This window comes from Pygoscelis adeliae, unplaced genomic scaffold (assembly GCF_000699105.1).
Source record: "Pygoscelis adeliae isolate BGI_AS28 unplaced genomic scaffold, ASM69910v1 Scaffold32, whole genome shotgun sequence".
Taxonomy (NCBI): domain Eukaryota; kingdom Metazoa; phylum Chordata; class Aves; order Sphenisciformes; family Spheniscidae; genus Pygoscelis; species Pygoscelis adeliae.
Genome location: NW_008824368.1, coordinates 707,184 through 732,419, shown reverse-complemented (window position 1 = coordinate 732,419; position 25,236 = coordinate 707,184). Strand labels below are relative to the sequence as shown.

The following is a 25,236-nucleotide window of genomic DNA, read 5'->3' as shown; positions in this document are numbered from 1 at the left end:
TTTCCCTATTGACTACAGAGGCAACCTGAGTGACTAACTTTACATGATACACTAAATTTTGGATGGCTAAAGATGAAACAAATTCCAATCCTTAACTTGCATGTCTCCTAAGACTCCCTCTATGGTCAACGGATATAGACAATGCAGAGAAAAAGCCTATCTTGGGATTCTAACTTAGGTCAAACTCTAAATGATGAGAGTCCCCAGAAAGATTAAGAATAGAACCAGGAGGGAGAAAGGTAAAATACTTTCATCAGTTCATGTTAGCCTGGAGCTTGAGTCAAAAATTTGGTGCCATAGAGAACATTTTAAACAACAGTTGGTTTTGGATAAAAAAGAAGTTAGGAAAAAAAAAAAGTGCATCCTCCCAGAATTAGAACACTTACCACAATCTTAAACCTGTACAGAAGGGATGGAGAATCAGCAAGGCATCCATATTCAGTGTTGGATGGATTATATTTGGGTACATATCCATCAGCTCCTGTGCATAGGAAAACCTTCTCGATGCTACAGTAGAAGGAATCACCCAAATTCTGCACTGGATCCACCATCACCCGACCATATATGATATCACCTGTAAACAGTGCACACAGTTCACATCCTATTACACTGGAACATTTAGCACAGTACTGAGGCTAAGTTAATAAGCCTAGTCAAGAAGCTTAGTGCAGTGTAACGTGACTATATCCAAAGACACCTTGCTACCCAGCCTCCTCTGTAGGTGGTTGTCAAAGGCTGTGATCAGAGTGCACACTCTTCATGCACTCTGGGTCACATAATAGCAGTAGGAGGCCATTTGCTGTTGCTATAACCTGAACCAGTTCAGGGGCTGCTTTAATTCTGGGCCATACTGGGCTCTTCGTTCAAAACGTGACTTAAAGAAATATTATGTACTCCTCTGCACCAGACCAGGGTGTAGGTTTTGGTCTCCTGACTTTGTCGAAGAGATGTTTTTTTTTATGTCAGTAGAATCCTGTTCAGGCTGCATAAGAGTTTACTTATACTTGGTCAGACTGGCATACTGTACAAATGAAATGAACATTATGAAAAGCCAAAGAGACATTTTCTGAGACTTGGCTCCCTACTGTGTAATTGCATTTCAGCTGTCTGATAATGTTTAAGATAAGACATGCTTGCCAGGCCTGTACAAACAACCTGGGCCATTGCTACACAGGCAAGAAAAGTATACTGTGTGCAGTGGTCAGATACATAGGACAGAAAGTAGTTAGGAAGGTTGAGAATCTGGAGAAGGAAAGGAGAAATGTTGCATTGCTTTTACAACCATTTGGAGCAACTGTAGACTTTGGGAGAGAGAGACCAGGCACCTGCTGTTCAAGAAACTGTGCAAATACAACATAGAAGACAGTTGTGTATTCAAGATGCTGGCACTCTAATAAACAGACAAAAGAGGCACATGAGGAAAGCAGAGGAATGAAGTGACTGCTTAGGCCCACTGACAGATGTATCAATTGAATCAATGTTCCCACCCCCAGCATACTCAGTGGAGGACAGGGGGAAGGGAGAAAACCTTGATGCTGTGCAAGCACTGTTCAGTAGTAGCCAAAACATTGGCATGTTATCAACGCTGTTTTAGCCACAGATGCAAAGCATGGCACCATGCTATTAAGAAAGTTAACTCCATCCCAGCCAGACCCAGTACACTCACCCATAACAAGACGACTATGTAATATATTCACTTATCAACCAGGAATGTTCTTAATATCAGCCAATGTTTATAAAGTGCTCAGCTTATGAGAAATGGCACCAGTGCTGTAACCCTCAGACATCAGTTTCAGTGCAGACTGGCCAACAGCTCTGATGTAAACTGCCAGGTAGGAAAGGCAAATGCAAAAGAACACAAGCAGCGAGCCCAAACCCTTACTCCTATCTTCTTTTGACTGAAACAGGATCCTGATAGTGTGGAACACAGATTAAATGTGCATGACCTGTGCACAATTATACCTTCGGAGAAAGCAACATCACTTTCTTGCCCAAAGCCCATTGAGCCATCAGATAGCCACAGAGTCTTTTTGGAGAGGAGGAACATCTGGGTGTTCAAGCTGAACTCAGCAGCCACTGGGTCACTGACCTAAAACACAACAGCATAAGGCTCTTCAACAAGTATTCTTTAATGACTCTTAAAACACAGCATGATCTTTTCCCAGTGTACATTATTTATCAGCTCCGCACATCTACATGTGATAATACAGTTTAACCAAAAAGATTTCTTTGTACTAGACATATACTGCTATATATTTTACATGCATACAACCTTTGGGTTATCTGCCTCTGTGATATTTGATAGGATTCTAGGTTAGTTTCTTCCCACCACATTTTTCCAAATCCCAGCCAAGGAGGTGCTCAAGGCAACATGTGTGTGTGGGGGTAACATGAGGAAAATATTTCCCTCAATAACTTGTCTCCCTCTGACTCATCACAGCCTGTTTTCTCTATCCCATTTTCATTCTTACACCCAAGTCCCACCTCTGCTTCTGATCCTCTGCCAATTATTTGAAAGTACACATTGCTGAGGATTCATTTGCAAGTATCAGTTCTTCTGATGTGCTGCAGGATATCAGATCATACATGTGAAAATGCACCAAACCATTTGAACATCTTTTTATGCTAATATTTATCTTTATATATTTGACACAGTTATCTATGGTTCTTCCTTGATTACATTACAAGAATAAAATAAACTAATACTATCAGCAGCAGGTTCTCATTGGGCTATATAACATAAGTTAGAAGGCAAACTATACAGGGACATGGCATAACAAAAGGGAAAGAATATAGTGAACAGAAGAATTGGGGCAGAGCCCAAAGTTCAAAAAGATGCAGTGTACCTGAGGAAGCAAACAATGTGGAAGACGCACACATTCAAAAAAAAAAAAAAGAACAAGAGGCCACTAAACAAATAAAAAAATGCTAACATATATATTTATGTATATATATGTATATGTGTGTGGAAAGGAAGGAAGGAAAACAGAAAAGAAAACATGCTTGCTGGCTCATGGACAAGGGGCTAATGGAATGAGATATAACAGTATCAACAGAAACTACTGCTGCAAGTTATACAGCTGACACACTTCAAATCCCTTTTTCATGATAGAGTCTCAAAACTATCAAAGCAACAGGATTTGGCAAGAAGAATATATAGCTGAAATATTTTTATAAACCCACTGCTACTCTTCAGAAAGAGGAACCCTACCCCCATAGCCTTTAACAGAAATAATAATTAAAAAAATCATTTCCATTCTCTTGGAATGCTTCCTTCTAAATGCCTGGGATTCAGGCTATTGGATTGCAGTCCCACAGCTTCAAATACCTGACTGGCACAACTGGTTTCCAGCTGTGGTTCTGAAAGAGAATCAAGCATGGCCTCATCAAGCTCTTTCATGGCAGAGTAAATGTTCACTGAATATTTGTAAGAAATACAAGAAGTGTGTATTCAGCTAAAGGCACTGGACTTCAGCCACACAGTTTACAACAATGGTAAGAGCAATGGCCTGGGAAAATACTATGCATATAGCTATGAATACATCTCTTAGGCATCTTATTTTAAGTTACTATTTTTATTTCAGTTTTACGTGTAAGTCTCAGTGCTGCTAGTGGCTGATATATAGCTGTTATTTATGACAGTAGTTTAAATGTAATTATTTTCATGTGCATTTGAGGCATTTTAAACAAGAGTTCTTAAAAAGATAATATGTGAGGGTCTGCTGGGTGAGAAGACTACTGTCAATTTATTCTGCCTATTTGCCATGCCCATCAACTCTGCAGATGGATGATTTGGGGACAATGCAGACCACTCATGGTAGACATCCCCACCTCCGTGGGACCAAAGCCCATGAGATACTTGGTACCTCAAGAAGCAGAGAGCTCTTGAGATCGGTCCATCCCAGGTCAGCAAGTATCCTGATTATGGAGTGTTTCTGTCAGGAAATAGTCATGCACATTTAAAGAGAGGAGATGCTGAAAGGACTGGGATAAAGCAGAGCTTGGAGGTTGAATGCTGTTCATGTTCAGGAAATCCCAGACTGAGACAGTGGTAATACAATCTTCATTAGTGTTCCAGGCTACCTGCTTCCCTCTTCAAGAGAGGAAAAAGAAGATGGGCAGATACATGTTAAAGAAGGAAATGTTGAACCAAAATCTCCAGAGGGGAGACACCAAATATATTGTCTTCTTGATGTTTGATTCTTAAAATGGTCCCTCGCTCATGAACAGTGAAAATAATTGTGAAGGAAATTAGAACAAAAAGTTTCCAAGAAAATGAAAAGCCTCATATTAAAAAGCCCAAGAAGATAATTCAGTACAGCAGCTGGAGCACTAGACTAAGAATTGGGAAAAACAACTCCTCTCCTGCCCCATCATTTCAGCATTAGACTTCACAGTCAAAGTAATTTTGGTCCAATTGTGACACCTGCACTCACTGACTTCATAGAATCATAGAATGGTTTGGGTTGCAGGCCGGCTTTAGAGATCATCTAGCCCAATCCCCTGCCATGGGCAGGGACATCTTCAACTAGATCAGGCTGCTCAAAGCCCCATCCAACCTAACCTTGAACACTTCCAGGGAGGGGGCACCCACAACTTCTCTGGGCAATCTTTGCCAGTGTCTCACCACCCTCATTGTAAAAAATTTCTTCCTATGTACAACCTAAATCTACGCTCTATCAGTTGCCCCTTGTCCTGTCACTACAGCCCTTGGTAAAAAGCCTGTCTTTCTTATAAGCCCCCTTTATACATTGGGAGGCCGCAATAAGGCCGCAATAAGGCTCATTCTGTTCTTCAGGCTGAACAACCCCAACTCTCTCAGCCTTTCTTCATAGGAGAGGTGTTCCAGCCCTCTGACCATTTTGGGGCCCTCCTCTGGACCCACTCTAACAGGTCCATGTCTTTCTTGCACTGGGGACGCCAGCACTGGATGCAGTGGGCCTGTGCAAGGTATCAGGTGTTTCCTAGTCTAAGGACCAGTGTCACAGTCTGACCTTTCATGCTCACGTCTCTGTCTTTTGTTTCTTATTTCTAAAACAATGGATACCAATGCTTATTCAGTTTTGCAGAATTACTAGAAAATCTTAGAGGTAAAGTGCTAGATACTGCCTACTGAATTTGTGCTACTGTACTGCTGCTAATTGCTGCTTTGTTGGGACCTGCTTTAAGTCCACATAGTCGTTCAGTCTGTGATCAAAGGGAACAATATCATGGGCCACAGAATTTCCTGAATTCCTTTTACTATGAGCATCTCAAGAAAATGAGCTGGTCTTGGTTTGAAAATTGCTGGTGATGGGGGCTAACTGGCCACAGTCCTTGGTGATTATGACACTGTTGCAATTTTGCACCTTATCCCTATTTTGAATTGATGTACCTGAAACTTCCACATGCTGTGTTATTAAAGCTTTATCTGATATAATGACCCCTATAGTATCCATTTATTTATTCCAAAGCAGTTTTTATTCTTAGTTATAGTTCTTAGTTCTTAGTCATAGGCTTCTTCCAGGTCTCTCCCTAGCCTACTTTGGCCATTTTGCAATGATTTTTGCAGCTCTTTTGAATTTTCTTTGAATTATGAACATCATCTTGTTTACACTAGGACCAGACACAAGCTGCGGTTTAGCATTGCTGTGAATTGCTGTAGAGTTCCTAGAAGCAGATTAGAGATGCCAGACAAAAGCTGAAGTGCTGAACTAGTATAAATCCCCCTCAGTCCCTCCATTCAAACTTTTTCAAAATGTTTTGCTGGTTAACTCTGAAAAGGCAGGTTTCATGTCAGATCATGTATCATCTCTCTGCTTCTCCAGGACTTAATGCCATATCAGGAATCATCTGTTCTCCCATAGTTGGCATAATGCCAAATGAAAGCATAAAGACTGCATACATTCCTTTGTGTACTCTGGCTGATTCAACAGAAAAGTGATTGTGTATCCCTGACTGATCCGGATCAGATTTATACTGTGAAATGATTTAATAGCATACATCTATACTATTAATGAGCATGAAACCACAGCCACACTGTTCCGGTATTAGTTGTATTGGCTCCAAATAACAGAAATGATATAACTTCCTCCTTACACATCCCAAGGTCATGCTAGCCTTTTTGATAACACTGTGAACTGGCAGCTTATGTTCTGTAACTGTCCAACATGACGCCCAGATTTTTTTCAGTCAATGCTTTCTACAGCAGAGTCCATTTCTCTATATTCTGTTCCCAGCTACAGAGCTTTACAGCTGGGCTTTATGAAAGGTATGCTGTTTGCCTGTTCCCACGTTACCATATGATCCATATTGCTGTGGGTGGGATTTGTCTCACACACTTTCATGAGTCTTAAAGCTAAGCATTTTACTAGTGTTGGCTATTTACACTTCCTCTATAGCCAGAGAAGGAAGTCCTGCCTTAGGACTGAATGAATCTTCCTCTGGGGGTCCCGCTTTTAATACCAGAGACCTAGCTCTGATCTTTGTGTCAGATGAAAACCTTCTGATAATAGTTTTATATTTTCCTAATTATCTGATAAAATTATTTCATACCAAAGCCAACAGACAAGTAAAGAATTCCCAAAGGTTAGTTCATATCACAGTAACTATCCCCGAAACCAATGCCAATGAGTTTCCTATTGGCTATCAAAGATTGTCCTTGCATTGAGGACAAGAAAACTTTTGTACTCCTACATTAGCCTTTCCCAGTTGGGTAAAACTCATTAAATAGCAGGAGAGGAGTATATGCTGTCCCACCAATTTAGGAATTAGTTTGTTTATAAGCAAGTAAATTCAGTTTCTAGCACTATCATTACAAGACCAACAAAGGGAATTTAGGAATCAAACTAAAAAGGAAACATGATGATTGTATCATTGGGGTGGTACCTGCTGGAATCGGATATCCAGATCAAACGTGATCGGCTCTCTAGGATTGCAGATCACTGGTAGGCTGTACTCCTGATGTGGAGCAGTGGTACAAGCTATCAGCTTCACGGTGTATGTTCCAGAATAGTCTCGAACCTGAAGAGAGAGAGAGAGAGCTGTTCCACCAACACCCTAACTAACAGGCTGCATCAACAGAAGACACAGTGAAGGCTGAGGTTTTACCGCAAAATCTGAAACAAAGCTCCACTGCTGTACTGGCTGGTTGTACGTTGGCTCGCTTCGGATGAGGCTGAGGCTAAATGTCAGGCCTGGGTGATCAGCTGACATAACCATGGAAGTCAGAGATGAAGCTATAAAATGCCAAGGGACAGATTTGTCACCGTTAGTGTTTCAGTGCAAACCCTCAGAGCCTGAAAAACATTCCCAATAATTCATAAACCATAATGTCATAGTTGATGTTAATACCTTTACAGGGCACTGGATTTTATTAACTGAAAATCAAACAAAATCAATTAACAATCAACACAGCTGGGCCCCCTTGATTCTTGTTCAAGTGTCTATTAAACAGTTGCTTTTGGGCTACACAACCAGAACTGTATAAAGATTAAATTTAACAGACAGGCAAAACAGTGAGAGTGGAATGGCAAAGATCTATAATCCCTCCTGTTTTAAACTTGGAATGTCAGCCCAGGGAACACAAAATAATTTCTCTTAGCAATGTAACTCTTTCGGCTCTGCCTGATAGGCAAAACCTAACACGCTAGAGGACAGCTGAGAAAAAGTTGGAAGCACTGTGAAGGAGTTTTATAGGTTAATAAAACTGAGTTAAACTAAAAGAGATTTCTTAAAATGATTTCTTTCCCTTCTCATTATTGTTCAGCAGATTTAATTTAGTTAGATAATCTTTTCTATGGCTGGCATTCATGCTCAGATTTATGTCTGTAGACAGAGTCTTACACCTGTGATTATTCTGAATAAAGGCAACGGGGTTTAAACAGATTAAATTGCAGGATCAGGTCCTCAGCAATGACTAATTGAATGGCAGTGAGAATGTTTTATTAACAGAGTGATAAAATGCTCATACAAGACCTTTTCTGACTCTCTGAGAAAGGTCTAAATAACTTAGAAAGGCTTCAAGTTAGAAAAGAAATTTTAATGCTATCTAAGTTTCCAGGGCAACATAAGTAAATAGTTAATCATAGCTTTTGGATTAAAAACATATATTTATAGATCCCTAGTGGACAGAATGGCCTAGATTCATGCATATTTCATTAAGTTTGTCAATCTGAATACAGTCATCAATGAGAAGTAAGAAATCCCAAGTAGAGGAAAAATCCTTATCTGAAAAGCACAGTATATAAAAAATTCAGATATCAGTAGCAGAAATAAGAAAAATGGATAGTATAAAATTTGTTTTCATAGTACAGCTAAAGTGAACATTAAGCTTACCAGGATGGGACATCACAAACAGACCATGAAACCGGGCTTCAGTCTTGAAGTTGACAACCAAGCGCCCCTCTTCACTAATACGCATGCTGGTTGGGTACAGGGAACCTGGCAGCAGAAGCCAATTCACAAGATTTATTCCACTTGCAGATGACAAATAAATCACACCCCTACGAAACATCAGCCCCACTCTTTCATTTCCCCTTGTTGTGTCAGTTGTTTGGGAGGGGGCCTGCTGGTACCTTTTGGGTTGACTCAAGATTCTTCTCAAACAAGAACTTATATAGCAGGGCCTACAGTTTCCACAATGCTTTAGCTTTCCAAAGCACATACAGAACTTCTCTGCAAAGTCATGGTTTTACATGTTATCATGGACCCACACAGCCGCGCTAGTAGGCTGAGGAAAGTCCACAGCACAGTGTGCTTATGTTCAGGCAACAGCATGGTTAGCTGCCAGGGGATTCTATAGAAAGAATAATACTTTTGTTTTCACCAGGTATTCAAGCTGACTCCTACCAATGAAAGCTGCTTCAGAGATACTCCTATATCAGTGCCTCCCTATTTATTGTCACAAGGCAGCACCCACCAGCATTTAGTTGTAGCAGTTGGTTGTGGCTTCCATGGCAATCTGCTTGAGGGTGCTTGAATCTGTGAAAGTCATTCTGACAGGCTTTGCATTGCTGGTGATTTCTGGCATGAATCTGACCCAAAACACAGGCCTAATGTTTCCTAATTTCAGGTTACAAGGTCTTGTTTATATGTCAGAAGTGGTTTATTGCTGTAGCTTGCAGCCAAACCCTTTTTTCTCTAGAGTTCTGCAAAGCTTCAGAGTTCAGGCGTTTTCTCCAGTGCTCCCTTACAGCGAGCCAGGGGTGTGTGTGTATGATGTGCCACCATACTGCTTGCCAGGGGCAAGAAGGAAACAGGAATGTGTCAGAAACCTAACACACTCACCAATATGAGTGTATACCACCCGTACAAAATCACCTGTACCAATCATATTTATTGGTACATTAGAAATATATATGTATGTATGAATTATGGGTTTAGAAGACTTTGACTGCTTTACAGTTTTATGTAGAATTTATGTAGAACAATTATATGTATCCAGAGGTATGGAAACTAGTTAACCCCTCCCTGCCCAGAAAAACAGCTGCTCATTGTGCAAGGCTGTGGAGTGAGAAAATACTGCCCAAATCAGATTGGGATATATTGGGGGTCTACCCTCCACTATCTCACTGTGTTTATCATGTGTTTTGTGCTGGCTGTTTTCAAAGGGAGCTGCCAATGTTCAGCATCTCCAAAGACCTGGCCATCAGCTTCTTAAACAGAGAAATAAAAAATTAAAGCATCAAAGATGGTAAAATGGTGGCATAGATGCGCCACATAACTGCTGAGACTGAGGATTAGATCTGGTTGTTATTCGGTGACTAGTACATCATATGATTTGTGGCATGTGGCTTATTCTTTAGGCATGGCATGACATGTGCTTCATTCTTCATGCACTGTAGATTCCCCTTGCCACCCCTCATTTCCTGCTCTTAACGTGAGGACAGAAATTGCATAGCAATGACTTCTGTAGTTCATATACAGAGTTTGCAGAAACGAAAAATGGTTTTATGTTCACTGGAGTCCTGAAATTGTGTAAGTGTACATATATAATTACAGCTGGTGCCTGTATTCTACCTTAGGTTGAGACAGATATGGAACACCTGAAGCTTAATGCTGGGAAATACAAAGTAAATTTGCATAAATAGAACAAAGCAGCATATAGGTGTAACTATACATTTTAATCTTTCACAAACATCTGTATGTCACCATTTTTAAAAAATAAATGAACTTTTTGCAAAGATAAATTCTGTAATGATAGAGTTTGTTTTGTTCACTAATTATAGTCACAAACATTTATTGACAGTATCTATCACATTTAAGCAATGTTTCACAGTTTACTAACACATAGGACAGGCTATTAAATCCATTATATATTTATGCATCTTTTGAATGTTTCACAATTAATGTTTTCAAAATATCAGAAGTTTCTGAAACTGTACATTCATGGCCAGAAAAAAATGATATCACAGAAAAGTTTCAATTTTTTTTCATTAAAGTGCAAACATCTTGTGTGGTAACAGAATATGAATACATAGTGAACCTTGACGTTCTGAGTAGAAATAAATGTGGTAATTTTTGCACGTGTACTTCAAACATAACAAGACAATCTTTGCAATAAAAGAACTGATGTCAACTTTACATGGTTTTCATAAACACCCCAGCAGAGAACTGTGAGTGCTAGGAAACGACAGATTGTTTGCAACCGATAATAAATGATATACTAGTATTTTTTTTTTAGTATTAGAATGATTGAAAAATCATCCCACTGTGTGCAAATTATACTTTTAGTAACAGGACATGAGTTCGATGCAAAGAAATCCAACACCCACCTTGGAGATCTGCTTCAGGTGGGCTACCGATCCCATCCTTCCACAGGATGGCAGTGTCATACACAAAAGTCAGCCGGAGCTCTGACTGGAGGTCGAAATGCTGCCAGCCTCCTACACCCACCGGAGAGTGGAAAACGTAAGAGACGTACAAGGGGACTCTCAGTGTGACATAGGACTGTACTAAGTTGAGAACCTATAAAAAAGAAAATTATTTATTTAGGTTAGTGGTCACGAAAGGCAGCATTGCACAGGTAATCTGAATGCAAGAAGAAGAGAAGACAGAACTTGAAATAAATATTGTGACTGAATCAAATTCTCTCATTTTGCAAATTACAGATGAAGTGCAAAACACCACATTTCAATGGATTTCAGCTAAGCTTACATCCCTTCAAGTTCCAATTTTGTATTTCAAACTGAATATGTGTTCTGATAAAACATAAATCCCTCAATTTTGACTCGTTTTCGTTTAGATTTTTTAAGTACATAAACAACATGGCTACAAATGAAGGCTTTAGAAAAATTTTAAATATCCTTTTGCATTTGCTCTATCCTTGTGCCTTAACCAACTCTTTTGCTTACATTCTTATGTTACTATCCTCTAAGAAGCTCTTCTGGAAGACCCTGAATTTGCTCAGACGTCATTGCAAGACTGAGTCCTTGGACTGTACTTATTCATCTCTGCAACTATTTCTTCCTTTGTGCATGGATAGTAGCTAACATACTGCATGCAAACACACAGATCAAACTGTTTATCATTGTCTGGAAGAACTAAAAATAATATGCAAGTTGATATAGATTTACAAACAGACCCTTTATGCATATATTTTACAAAACCATAGCACTTTAATTATTATCAGTCAGAGAATTACATATCCTTTATACATATTTTGATGAAAAAAGGCAAGAAGAACAGTGCCAGTAAACTGTCACCTCTTAAGATAGCTCTTACATGATACATGGATCCAAACCTTTCTGAAAAGACTTTGCATTTGTGTTTTGTTACAAATACTTTTTCATTCACATCCCTCTGATTAAAAATGTGCAATCCAGATCCTTTTAGAACATTCTGGATTTTCTTAGAAAGACACGGAAGGAAAGGCATTGAGATCATCTCCCACTGGGAAACTTTTCAAAGCCATAAATTATGTTGAACTCTCATTTACTTCCAATAGAAAATCCATATGTAAATTTGTACATCTGAACATTTCCCTGGAGTGATTACCCTACAAGCTTCTAAAGAGTGTTTTGCACTAATAAAAACCCCCAACATTCAAAGAACTTTACAAGCTGTGTAAAAATCCAACTGTTTCTGGGTTCACCCAGTGGCACGTCACGGGCTGAATGTCCATTACCTTACAGCCGCTTTACATTTCCAAATGCCAGACAAAACTCTTAGCAATACTATGAAACAACAAATTTACTGCCTGCACTGACTAAATACTCTGAACTAATTAAGGAGTTCATTATGGCAAATGTTCGCTGTTGCCACAACTCACTTTCACGCATGACACTCCTTGATCTGCACACTACGCTACCAAAAGCCTTTCCACTTACATTGTTTGCATCGTTCCATAAAATATGCTAGCATTTAGACAGTAGGCAGCCTGGAAACACACAGTATCATGCAGTAAAGCAGCCTGGTAGATAATATGAGATGCTACAGTTATAGATTATTTTGTATTAATGCTTCTTTGTTGGTTTTACATAAACAAAATCAAGAACAAAAAAAGGGTTTTCTTCGCTATATGTATTGGATGACAAATTGAGGTTAGACAAAAATATTATTCTTTAGTCCTATTTAAGTTGCAAGCTTATCTTTGGGATACCTGCATGGATATTTGAGCAATTATTTCAGATATGGATTTGCTACATTGTTCCAAATAACAACATAGAATTCTCAGTTCTATCAAAAAAAATAGAGCTATGATGCAACTCTACAGCGCATCATGGTTTGCCTTTGATTCAGGAGTAACCTCGAACACTTGTCATTTCCTGGAACAGTATCAAGAACTGAATACATTTGGTAGTATAACAAATGTATTACTATTGAAAACTCATCCCAGATAAACTACGTTGGCTTTTCTCTGTGTGTTTTTGTTCTACATCTGCATGTTGTACAGTAGGAATTAGACATTGAAGTCAAAGATCTGAAATTCGGTTTGCTTATGAGGAAGAGACGAAGGTACGTGGAAGAAGATTTAATATATGTCCCTTACCCTCTTGAAAAGAAGCATACATAATGCTTAATGATAATGTGGAGGAGGACTGGAATATCACATAGGGAGAATTTAACGACCTCGAGGACTAGAATAATAGAAGTGAGATGAAATTTTATAGCATGAAGTATAAGGTAATAGAAACTAGTGACAGGGATTTCTGGTAGAAATGAAAGACATTGGTTAGAAACAATAGAGGGGAAAAAAAAATTTGGTACGTGAGTTGATCACATCATAACTATGACCTTCTTACCCTCTCCATGTGATATGATCCTAAGATAAACTGAGGAATGGGGTGGAAATTAGAAGCATGCATGCCATTATACAGAGCACTAGTGAGAGCTTATCTGGAACAGCTTTGATCATCCATGCTTGAAAAAGCCTAATTTGCATTGTAGACTGTAGAAAAAGAAATCAACATAATCACAGGAATGGCAAAACTATCTGATGAGAAGAGACTTAAATAGCCATGTTTTTTAGCCTAGTACAACAAAGGCTGAGAGGGAATAAGAATGCTGTCTATGCAGGTCAGGAGATGAACAGCGGAGAAGGGCCACTGATGATGAAAGATGGTGCTGACAAGGGAACAAACGGGCATAAGATGGCCATGACAAATACAGCCTAGAAATCAGAAGAATTTCTAGCCCTTGGTATGGTGTCATTCAACAAGAATAGTGAGGCCATGAAATCCTATTAGTTTTTAGATTAAGTTTACTAGTGTTGGAACCACATTATATAGAGAGTTAAGGCAGTGGCCTGGACAGAGTGATCCACAAAACCCCTTCTAGCTCAGTATCTTATGCCACATCAAGTGAAAAAAGGCCTTCTTTCAAAGCTTTTCTTGATTTTCAAGTACAAGGTATCATCGGCTCTTCATGTACGCTATACATAAAAGCAATCCATTAATGGGGTTTGTAAGCCACATTTTAGGGTTTCCTTGCCTCCGTTCAATGGGAGCATATTGTTAGTGAGCTGAACCCATTTGTACTGGTGGAAATCTAGCAGTAGGGTCCTTTCCGGGGCAAGTCTTCCTGAAACACTGCTCCTTTGCCATACATTACCATTGCTCTGTGGGAAAATCTGAAACCATGGTGCCAAAGAAGTGTCTCCTTTTCTAGGACCCTAGAATTTAGAAGGTTATTCTCTTTTAGCAAAACCCATAAGAGATGTCTGGGCAGCAAGGCTGCTTGCCCCAGCCTGGGAATATATTAATGTACTCATGAATGTCTATGTGCTTCCATCAGTATAGCTGCCCTTATCTGTGATTTGTGGCATGTAGAGAGAGGAAGGAGTTCTTGCTAAACCAGCTGATTGAGTTTTTATGCACACAAACCCTTCTTCAGGCACTCATGGATTTGCAGGTGTGGAGGAAAACCTACAATACTGATAACCAGAGAATTACTGAATAAATAGTTCTCTCTCTCCTAACAGTAAATTAAAACTTACAAGGCCCTCTCATTTCTCGCTGTAAAGGAAAACGCCGTGAGGAGAAAACTACTTTTCAGTAGGCAGAAAAGAAAAATCTCAAGACATGCTGTATGAAATAGAGGATCTTTTTGATATAATAAAAATACAATTTAAAAAAGAGGAAATTAACTGCACAGAAAAACTGTGGCAGAGTAAGTGAGCAGACCCCCCCAACAAATGAATCGATGGAATGTGTTACACAGATGAAGGAGTCTTACTTCTCTAGCCCTCTTAATAACGCCATTTAGGCGAACATAATAAAACATTCTTTCCATTGAGTTATCTTTATTTCCCAGCACTGCCTGCAGAGCCTATTGGAAGTAGCCAGCTGTTCATATTTTATCTCAATGTGACACTGATGAAACCAAAATGGTAACTTAGAGCTGTGTAAGTGTAAGATCAGCTTAACTGCTGTGGAGAGACACAACAGGTGCATTATGTATCTATGCATCCTATGCACAGGAGATTTTAACAGTTGTACTGACAAAATTATATTCATTAACATTAATTTTAAACAATAATAAGTGGGTGTGACTTTTAGCCTTGTGATACCAGGAGAGAAATACAGACTACAGCTACGCCTCAGCTGAATTTGGGAAATTGTGTCTAATACGCTGTGACAATGCCAGATCTGGAGAACCTGAGAAGATAGAAGACAAGAATTGTTCCAAGCAGGGAACAGACACTTACAGTTAATATCTGAAAAAATGTAGACCACAAATCATTCAAATAGTGCATCTCAAAATACATGTGTGTGAGGGAATCACTCAAACTGTGAGTGATTTATACTGGACATTGATATAAGAAGTAGAGTTTCATACATTTTCTTTGCAAGATAAGTTATCACAGAGCATAAGGTCTATTTTTGAACACTGACAATTCCCATTTAAGACTTAGGAAATATTAATGGGAGTTTCTATAGGTGTTCTTCTTTTGTTCCCCTTTCTGATGCAAACTGTCAAACTTCATTAAGTAAAAAAACATAATTAGTTTGAGAATGGGTCATGTAACAAGTGAGAATATGTACAACAAAAAATATTTTCAGTTAAGGCTTTGGGGCATGGACTCTGTTCTACATTTATATTGTGTTTTATTTATCTGGCTTACATTTCCAGAGGGCAGAACTTGGCAGTGTGTGTGTGTGTGTGCACTGTTAGTAGTGATAAAATCAGAATTAGAAATTAGAAATAACGCAAGTTCATGCTTTATATTGTATATCCCAATGAAACCAACTTTTCATGAAAATTGTATTTTTGTCCTCCAAATTACCCTAAGCCTCATTTTCTATTGCATTTACTTGCTATGCCTGTGAATTTGAGTCACAGAAGCTTAACAATGTTATCTATTAACTGTTTACACAATACCAATATAGTAAAGCTAAGATTTGGCCCCAAGAAGGCACACAGCCAGGTAGGTCACAGGTGAAATGCAAAGCAGGTTAGTTTAAAGAAGTCTGAATGGAGAGGATAATGCAATACAGCCTTGAAATGCCAGCTCCTAGAAAAAATTAACCTCTGACTTTGTTACACAGCTGGTGCATTAACTTTATAGTAGAGATTTTTCTTCACAGCACTTACTAAATGCATGTGTTAGCAGCTGGAGAAAAAAAGGTTTGACTGTTAGTAAGCTTCCATGTCAAGGGAATACAAGTTGCAAGGTTTTCTTAAACTTGACTGTGGCAGCTGAATGGAATATAAAAATCTGAAAATAGACATTTCTGTCTATTTGCATTTTACAGCATCTAGTGAGATTTTCAGAAGAGCTGACTTTTCCCCTTAAAGTATGATTTTGGTAAGACTAGAACTAGTAAAGCTGGAAATATACTGTTTCTGTGTCATAAAAAACCTCTGCAAGCTGCCTTGTATAAGCTATGGCAATACATTAGTGATTTTAAAATCTGTTTTCAGATGGGATTTTCAAACACTCAGTGCCATAACATGTGTAGCATAAATGTGAACTGAACATATTGGAAGAGAGACATTTTCAGTTTTGGCCAGAAATAACTGTTTTTGTTAGAGAACAAAACAAACTGCTCAGCTGTACTCAATTACAGTAGCTTCAAGGTATCAACCTGTACGTTCAAGAATTTTAATATATGTTCTTCACCTTCTTGTTTCCATCAAAGACTTGCTTAACTGGTTGTTGTTAATAAAATTTGTTTGAATGGTAATTTCCGTGCTTCCCTATGCCAAGTCTGGCAATGGACTGGAACTAGGGAAAGCAACATCCGCATATAAATACTTGGCCAGAACCACACAGAAGCCTTCAGATGCCAACTGTCTGGCTACAGCAAATAGTTATAACAGTAGGAAATGAGATCAAATGATACTTCACATTCTATCAAATAAGTCTAGGCCAACACTTCAATATATACTTTATGAAAGGATAGTCACTTGCTTGGTTTTCACTGTTTCATTTTTTAACTTCTTTTCATGAATAACTGTCATTGTTCTAGCACCTGTGTCTTGAGAATGTGAGATGTCTGTAGTACTTAACTCTCACAATGTCCCCATGAAGTAAAGTCCAACCTTTATTAATTACCTGCAAACCCGGGAAGACAGCCCTCAGGTAGGCGAGTTCCACATTTTTAAGGCCTATACATACCCAAAGACAGACACTGAATTTTAGGCTGTGACTGCAGGTTGTCCAAAAGAAAACTGTTGCTGCTAATCATCAAAGCTGACCTTAACTTTAACCAGAACAGAGCTGTAATCCAAATGAAATTTAAAGAGAAGTAGGTCTTTATTTTTAAATATAAGTGCCTTAAGATGCATATCTAAATCCATATTTAGATACATAAATGCCTGATTTTTCAGATGTGGTGAATATGGGCAGATCCCAGGAACAAAGTGTCAAGCTGTATACTGAAAGGACTGCTGCATCTAACTCACGCAGGATTTGCTCATGCACAGAGTAATAGAGAAAGAGAATGGGTCACAAGCAAAAGGCCTCAAAGGAAAAAAAAAGAAAACTGAGACCTTCTCTGTATGTATTATGACAGTTCATGAGTTCATGGGAACTGGCTAAGACAGCTGCAGCCTGCAGCAAACACTAGGAGCACTGCCAGAAGAACTACACCAGCTGCAGGTCTCCCACCTCACTTCTTGCTGACTGAAGCTCATCTTCTTCCCCTACCATAGGAGGAGCTCCCGTAAAGTGAAGGTCCACATCATGCAAGATATTGCCAGTTGCTTTTGTGAAATCTCTCTGTCTGAATCAACAGTGCTATCCTTGTTTGACCATACAGGTACTGGAGAGCTAGAATCAAGAAACAGAATTTTGAGCTTAAAGATCTAGCCAAAATATCTGGTAAATTCAAGCTATTAAATTTGCACTGGTAGCAGGATGTGTAAGAGTGTTATTGTTATTTATCTGTTCTGTCTGTATAATAGAACTTAAGCTTCCTTTGTGTGCTAAAAAAACATGGTGAAAACCATAGCTGCCAGCTTTCCTCTCACAGAGGAGGATTATTAATTGTTCACTGAAGGAGAAAAAACCAACAATGGTGACAACCACAGAGATAGGGCACTGACTGCCTCCCCTCTCAGCTGGAGGGGGTCATGTGAAGATAAAGACCAAACTTGGAGAAGAATTAAATGGAGGTGGGGGAAACGGGGGGGCAGTGAAGTGCCTACTGTCTGCGGGGCAATGCTTCACTGCTAGAAGTAATTCAGCTTGATATTTCACTTAACACACTGTAACCTTTTAGCCATAACCTACAAGGCACTAAAGGATGACTTCAGCTACAGTTTCATGGCTCTCATAGCTCATGTTCATCCCTCTCTGCTTTTAAATGAGGGACCTTACCTAAAGTACATAATGCTTCTGGAGCTTAAAGCAAGTACAGTGCTCTTCCTTGGCCACATTACCATTTATGCATGTCCTCCACAACTGAATATAGATGTTCTTTTCATTTACTAAAATATTGGAATGGTGCTTATTTTTTCCCCCGTTTATATGCATATAGACATATACAGGTTTTATTTAGACACACATTTGGTTAAACCAGCTATTCAGCCTTTTCTCTAAAGGACACAAAAGTGTTTTAAATGGAAAGGATTCATACCAGGTCTTCATTCCTTTTCACTGTGGGAGAAGTGGCTTGCATAGGTCACAGGATCGGAGTTACAGCTGCTTGGCAGCTGTGTGTGCTTATGTGCTTATGATTGTGTTGTGTGGGAAATAAGAATATATGGTTGCATATTGCATGGGCAAGGAGATAGTCAAAGGAATGATGAGTTGAAGAAATGAAATCATTCTAAGAACAGTGAAGACTGCTGTCATTTTTATCTTGTGGGAATGTGTAAGGTTTACATCCCACACTTGCATGCCTTCCCCTTCCCTCTGACAGGTTCATAGTTCCAGTGGAATGTACCTGTAGGAGGATCTGCTTGTAGCAGAGGGGCAACCCCAAGCAGATGCACCAATAGTGAGCTTCCAGCATCAAGGCAGAGACCTTGTAACAGACAAGGAACCAGAACTTGATGACAGAGCATTGAGATGACATATCCATCAAGGACTTTGTATCTAAGAAGGGCAGAAGCTCCATTTTGTTCTGGTCTTACACTCTACAGAGTATATAATCTCTAATTAAAAAGGTCAGAATGTTAGGAAGTTAACCAAGGGCTAGAGAGAGCCTGGTGCAATTTCTTGTCTAGCAAACTGACTATACGATCACCCACAGAGTAAGGTGGACTGTAGTCATGCAAGTATAAAAAGAAAGAGAAAAATCAGCTTATCTGATTAGTTATCTATATGTCCATTGGCACCTATGATTTTAGTAGTAAAATAGCTTTGTGGTTGCACATGCCCATAGGTTTTTCTTTGGGCAACGACACACTTTTCTCATCTGTTAAGGACTCATGCCATTTGGGACTGACAAAGTAAGAATTTGTGCATATAAGTCTACTGATGTCTGATAAGCAGATGGGTCCCTGGCAAATTGAACACCTGTTAAAAAGCAGAGAAATTATGGTCATTTCACACAGTGGCCTCATCCGTTCCACAGTGGCTCAACAAGGAAGGCTACTGAGCCAGAAAAGTGAGTTTTACCACAGCTTTACCACACAGCTGTCATGCTGTGGATGGACTTCTCTGAAATAAGGTACTGCATTTCCAGTCTTTCTTCCAGCCTGTAGGATTATTGCCCAAAGATACTTTTCTGTGTCATAAAGGATTGATCTTCAAAGCTACAGCTTTTGCACGCCAGAGCCTGAGTGAGATCAGACAGGCTTATGTAGTAATTATACAAGGAAGACCTAGGGATTAACTTCACTGTCACTGCACCAGAAGAAATCCTGCACCCTTTTGCTTCCACATTACTATGGATTTCTAGAAATAATTTTCCAAAGGACACCTCTCCAATCTTTGTTTTAACTCCCCAACCACTTTCACAGCTCTGTTCTTCAGCCATTCTGTGTTGGCAGCTTCTCTTTGCTTCCTGACCAAGGAATTTTCTGCTGGGTAATGTGAGACCACTGTGCTGTCTGCACTGGTGGGTCTTGTTACCCAGTGAGCAAGAGATCAGCAGAGCCAAGCAGCTGGTAGGACACTGGCAGTCCACTGTTATCAGCAAGAAGGCTCTTGACGATTTTTTTAAACTCTTTTTTAAGATACACCACGACTAATACTAAATAGCCCAGTACTATCAATATGCTAAAAGCAATCCTTCAGAAGGCTTTCATTCTAAGAAAAGACTAAGGTGGCTCCCTATACAGTAAAAGTGGGATTGGTTTGTCCTAAAATACTTCAAAACTGTATTGGGAGAAAATCATAGCAAATTTCATTCAAACTAAATTATTCTCTTAATTTCAATCAGACAAGGATTTCACATATAGCCTATCAGTATTTAATGGCTATTGACAGCTTTAAGAAATAAGCTGGCCTTAGGGGAAGTCTATTTCTTGTTAAGGAAAAAAAGAACACTTTACAACTAAATTAATTCTAAAACCACTTATTTCTACTAGCATAGATGCATTATAAGGGAAATTTTTCATTTTAAGAACACAGTACAAAATCAAGTTACAGTTTCATACCTGTCCATCTGTCCCAATGGTGCCTCCACAATCTGTGAGGAGCTCGGACATGTCATAATAGCTAACAAACTCCCATAAACAGGCTTCCAGATTCAGATTGCGGTAGAAGCGTAAGGTATTGAAGCCTCTAATTATTGGGCTGTATTGATAGGGAATGGTCTCTCCAATCACATCTGGATTTTTGGTAGCATCAGTTAAGAAACCATGGTGGGTCTTCACTTCTGTGTAATCCAACAGGTTGGAGCATTTATGGTTTCCAACTCTAGTTCCATCAGGGCTAAGTGTCAGCTCAAAGTTGGAGAGCTCTCTTGTAGAAATAACAGGCAGCATGCCTAAAAAACATTAATTTATAGCACTATCACTAAATTTTAGTGGTCAGAGCTGCTTAATTTAGCCAAAGGTTGTCAAACACTAAGCATGTTATGCAGTGCTTCTGTATTTTGTACTTACAGCAATTAATGTACTTTAGAATTCAAAGAAAGTTGGTATGCTAAGTGTGTATGAGAATGTTACCTGCAATAATTACGTCTTTATACTATGAAATGCCAAATAAAATATTTCTAAATCTCCAACATATTTTTCAATCAAGATTTTGTGTGATTTTTTCAGAAGCACACAGTAATTAAATGGCTTTATATTTTTATAATAAAGAAATCCTTCTTTGGTATATCTCCATGCACTTCAAAGGAGTTTTACAAAGTGTAGGTCTAGCCCAATTTATGTAAACTATGCCATTAATCTGAAAACACTTAATCTTCACATCAAAGACTATGTATCAATACAGTATCTTATGCACCTCGTTGCAAACTGCACTTGTACATTCATCACATTTTTCTGTGATCTCACATGTTAAAAGATTATGTTATTATTTTGGCTATTTAAAATAACATGACCAATAAAATAGATTAAATAACAGCTTCTTGTTTGAGTTCTCTCAGCTCCACAGCTGATTTTATCATACCATCAATATGTGGCATTGTGACTGTCAGTTTGATGAGGTTGGCATAATCAGGATCTTCTGGGCCAGTATAGCGCAATTTGGCAGAGAATGGTTCTGCTCCAACTACTCCTGACACACGAGGTTGACAAAGACCTAATGGAAAAAAGAGCAAGCAACTTTACTTTATGTTCAGAGGAAATAATCTATACTTTCCCTTGCACTATTTTCAGATGCACTTTTTTCCACTGTACAAACTTCCAAAACAAGAATAATTTTCTTGAATGACAGCTAAACGCTTTGAGCAGTGTTTACCAGAGGTTTGAACCAGAATTTATGCAAAAGAGGATTCAAACAGAAATCATTACTCAATCAACTGGACCACATTTTCAAAACCAAGTGATGATACTGCACCTGTACATTTTCAGTTGCATGTGTCAACCATACTTGCAAAGTCAGTGTCAAGTGCCATACTTTCTTACAGAGGTCCTCAGAGGCACATGCTTTAACTCCTCCCACCCTCTTAAGCACATACATAGATTTATGGAAGATACCTGACCAATGTTCAGTTGGTTTTGGCACTGGATTGGGCTGTGGACCTATATATGCCTTCATAGGACTCTATGAGCCTCCTGTTCCATTAGTGACCAAAATGTAGTTAGAATAGTTGTGTCAAAGGATCTCTAGAAACACTGCACTCAAAGTAGAGCCAGCTTCAAAGTTAGATCAAGTTGCTCAGGGCCTTGTTCAGCTGAACTTTTAATTTCTCCAAGAAAGGAGAATCTATAGCTTATTTTGGCAATCCTTTCCAGGGTTAGTTCAACCTGTTCCAGTATTAGTCCTGGTTTGTACGACGAGAAGATTAGGTTTGTAATCATATGATCGGAGATACATGCAACTTCTAGTTGCATAGTTCAATGCAGAAGTGTCTGCATTCTGACCACAAGAATCATAGCAGATTGTCATGTGATAGCCAAAGGATCACAAGGTACTCTAAGAAAGAAATTAGCAGAAGTGGAAAATCAAAACAGCTCCCTTTGCCCATGTTCTGCTTTTGCCCATTTCTGAGGGATTACAAGAAAAGAGGAGGCAGGGCTCTCCTCTTGGAGAACTTACTGGTCCTGGTGGACCTCATCTGGCTAAACGGCTCCAAGTTGAAAATTTCTGGCATGACGAAACAAAATTTCTCTTCTGCACACGATAGCTTTTTGGTTTTTTTTTTTTTGCTTGTTTGTTTGTTTGTTTTTCTCAAATGCAAGTAAGATGTGCTAAAGAGGCTAAACAATTTTTTGCACATCTGACTTACTTTTGAGAATTTGCTTTATGCACTGGAGGTCAAGCATCCTCAAAGTTGGAAATATTCAGGATTTTGGCAGGTTGCTTTGATCATTGCACTTCTTTCAAAACAGCATCTAACAATTCCCTTTATGTTGTACACAATCTTCAGTATTGTTGACTTCCACATCACAAGTTAGCTCAGGTAGTGGAAGTAATATATGCATGACAATTCAGTCCTGAGCCTGAGCTAATTAGCCCTGCTAATGTGTCAAGTGTAATCCAAATAATGCATTATAACACTAACATAGCCAGTCTGTTTCACATAACAAAACTAGCTCACCCAGCACAAGGTTGTCTGCCTTTAACAAGCACTACACTGCACCTTGGAGACAATACCCTTAGATGGAGTCCTTTTTAGGTGTAGAATTCCTGATAGTGCAAACAAAGGTAACTTGAGCCTACAGTCAAAAGGTGGAATAAAGGATGGTGTAAATAGAAATTCCATTCATTAAGCTCCTTAAAGCCCTAACTTAGTAGAAAATAAAATGTTTTAACTAAAATATTTAGTTGGAAAGGCCAGGAAAATGAAAATGATATTGCAAATGAACAATCATGTGATTTATTATCTATCGTAAGATCTCACAAAAACCAGAAGAGTCAATGTAGCTACAAAAGCAGCAGAGATGACACAAAGAATGCAAAATGGCTGCAGAAGGGTAATAAAATACAATGTTTTATAATTTACCTTGATTGCTGATAACTACTAATTCTCCATATTATAAAATAAACAAAAGCATCTGATTTCTACAACAAAATAGCATATGTTATCAGACTGTACTCATGTGCACGTCAGTTTTTCACCTCTGCTTCATAATGTTATCCAGTATGAGTTTCATGAAAAGACTTAGCTGGGCAAAGGAGGTAGACTACAGTAACTCTGCTGGCTGAGAGAATGCAGCATCAGTTCAGTATCGATTAGGTATCAGAGAATCAGAGTGAGACAAAGAGACTATCAGAGAAAGAAGAAGGATGAATATTATGAATACCTCAACCATGAAAAAATGTTGTCTATGCCCTGTTGTTGGACACCAGTTGCTTTAGTCCTTAGTCAAGGAAGACACTGATTCTCAGGTGTCCAGTGAGGCCTGAATGCCAAATGAAGCTTTTCTTCTGGCTAGGCATTCATAATAGCACTCCTATGTGGGTTCTCGAATGGTAATAGGAGCTGAGATTGTACTGCAACATTACTACAGTTGAATTCAAAAGCCAACAGAAACCAGGTTTCACTATTTCCAATGCACATTATAGACTGTTCTCCTGAACGTACCAGTTTGCTATGTGGATAACTATTTAAAGATGTGGAGAACTAGCAAAGATGAAAACCATTTTCTTTATACAATTCTCTGCTGTGTTAAGAAGAGAGTTTTTGCACCACCTCTATGAACAACAGAAGAAAAGCTGAGACTGTAATGTTAAAACACCTGATCGTGTAATCAGATTTTGTTAGGATGGAATTTGAGATCCAGAAGAGGTCTGGGGGTTTTGCAATAGGTGATGATGTCTTACCTTCTGATGTGCTTATAGTTACAATAGGGCTCATAAGCTCAAGACCCTCATTCCCATCTGAATTCACAGCACGAGCCGCACACTGGACACGAGAACCAGCTTGAAAGTAAATGGAGTCGAGCGTAATCATCTTGGAGGAAGTGAAGAAGGTATCAAAGTCAACTTCCTTCATGGGGCTAGTCACACCATCAGGACCAGTGGGTGCACTCACAAGCCACCGGTATTGTGTCAGAGTATTATTGATGTTCTCACTGGCACATATAGAACCAGTCTTGTCAAAGTCTTCATATTTAGGATTACAAGCCTGCAGAACAAGGCAGTTGTGTTAACAATTTATTTGCTTCATGGCAAAGGAATTTTCATTTATCAAGAGTCACAAAACTCAACAACATGGAACTGACAACCCCAGTAAATCTCTTAAGAAATCACCTTATTTTGACAGTGATGCTTTTAGCACTGTTATGGTAGATTAAAAGACAGGTCTAATTATGCTTATTGAAATAAAAATACTTTAAATTATGGTTTATGGGTGAAAACCTAACATAGTTATGAAGGCACAAAGTACACTCCCACATGCTACTTTAACTTGAATTTCACCCTTTGATCTAATTCCGCAAATATACTTTGCATTTCAAGATTTCTTTTGTTTTTTTATTTAGGAGAACCATTCAACATATGATCTGTTCCTGTGCATAAGGAATGGTGTGAGAAAAAAACTGAAGATGCAGATGGACAAAAACCTTCCTCAGTGTGTATGAATATTAATGCAAACCTTTCCGTTGCAAAATTACAATGAAAGAAGCCTGTAGTACTTCAACAAACAGTACTCATAGAATCACAGAATCATAGAATCATTAAGGTTGGAAGAGACCTCCAAGATCATCGAGTCCAACCGTCAACCCAACACCACCATGCCTACTAAACCATGTCCCTAAGCGCCTCATCTACACGTCTTTTAAATACTTCCAGGGATGGTGACTCAA

At 38.9% G+C, this 25,236-nt stretch overlaps 1 protein-coding gene across 1 annotated transcript in view; it reads right to left on the bottom strand.

Annotated features, from left to right (window-relative positions):
* FREM2 (FRAS1 related extracellular matrix protein 2) overlaps positions 1-25,236 on the bottom strand; it is a gene marked incomplete at its 5' end in the record, with an annotated part of 138,254 nt that overhangs the window by 2,851 nt on the left and 110,167 nt on the right. Inside the window, 9 exons of the mRNA XM_009319965.1 lie at positions 387-574; positions 1,963-2,089; positions 6,868-7,002; positions 7,090-7,217; positions 8,317-8,421; positions 10,755-10,947; positions 20,473-20,804; positions 21,434-21,565; positions 24,254-24,557. Of these exons, the coding sequence (XP_009318240.1) occupies positions 387-574; positions 1,963-2,089; positions 6,868-7,002; positions 7,090-7,217; positions 8,317-8,421; positions 10,755-10,947; positions 20,473-20,804; positions 21,434-21,565; positions 24,254-24,557 (1,644 nt within the window). The remainder of the gene's footprint in view (positions 1-386; positions 575-1,962; positions 2,090-6,867; positions 7,003-7,089; positions 7,218-8,316; positions 8,422-10,754; positions 10,948-20,472; positions 20,805-21,433; positions 21,566-24,253; positions 24,558-25,236) is intronic.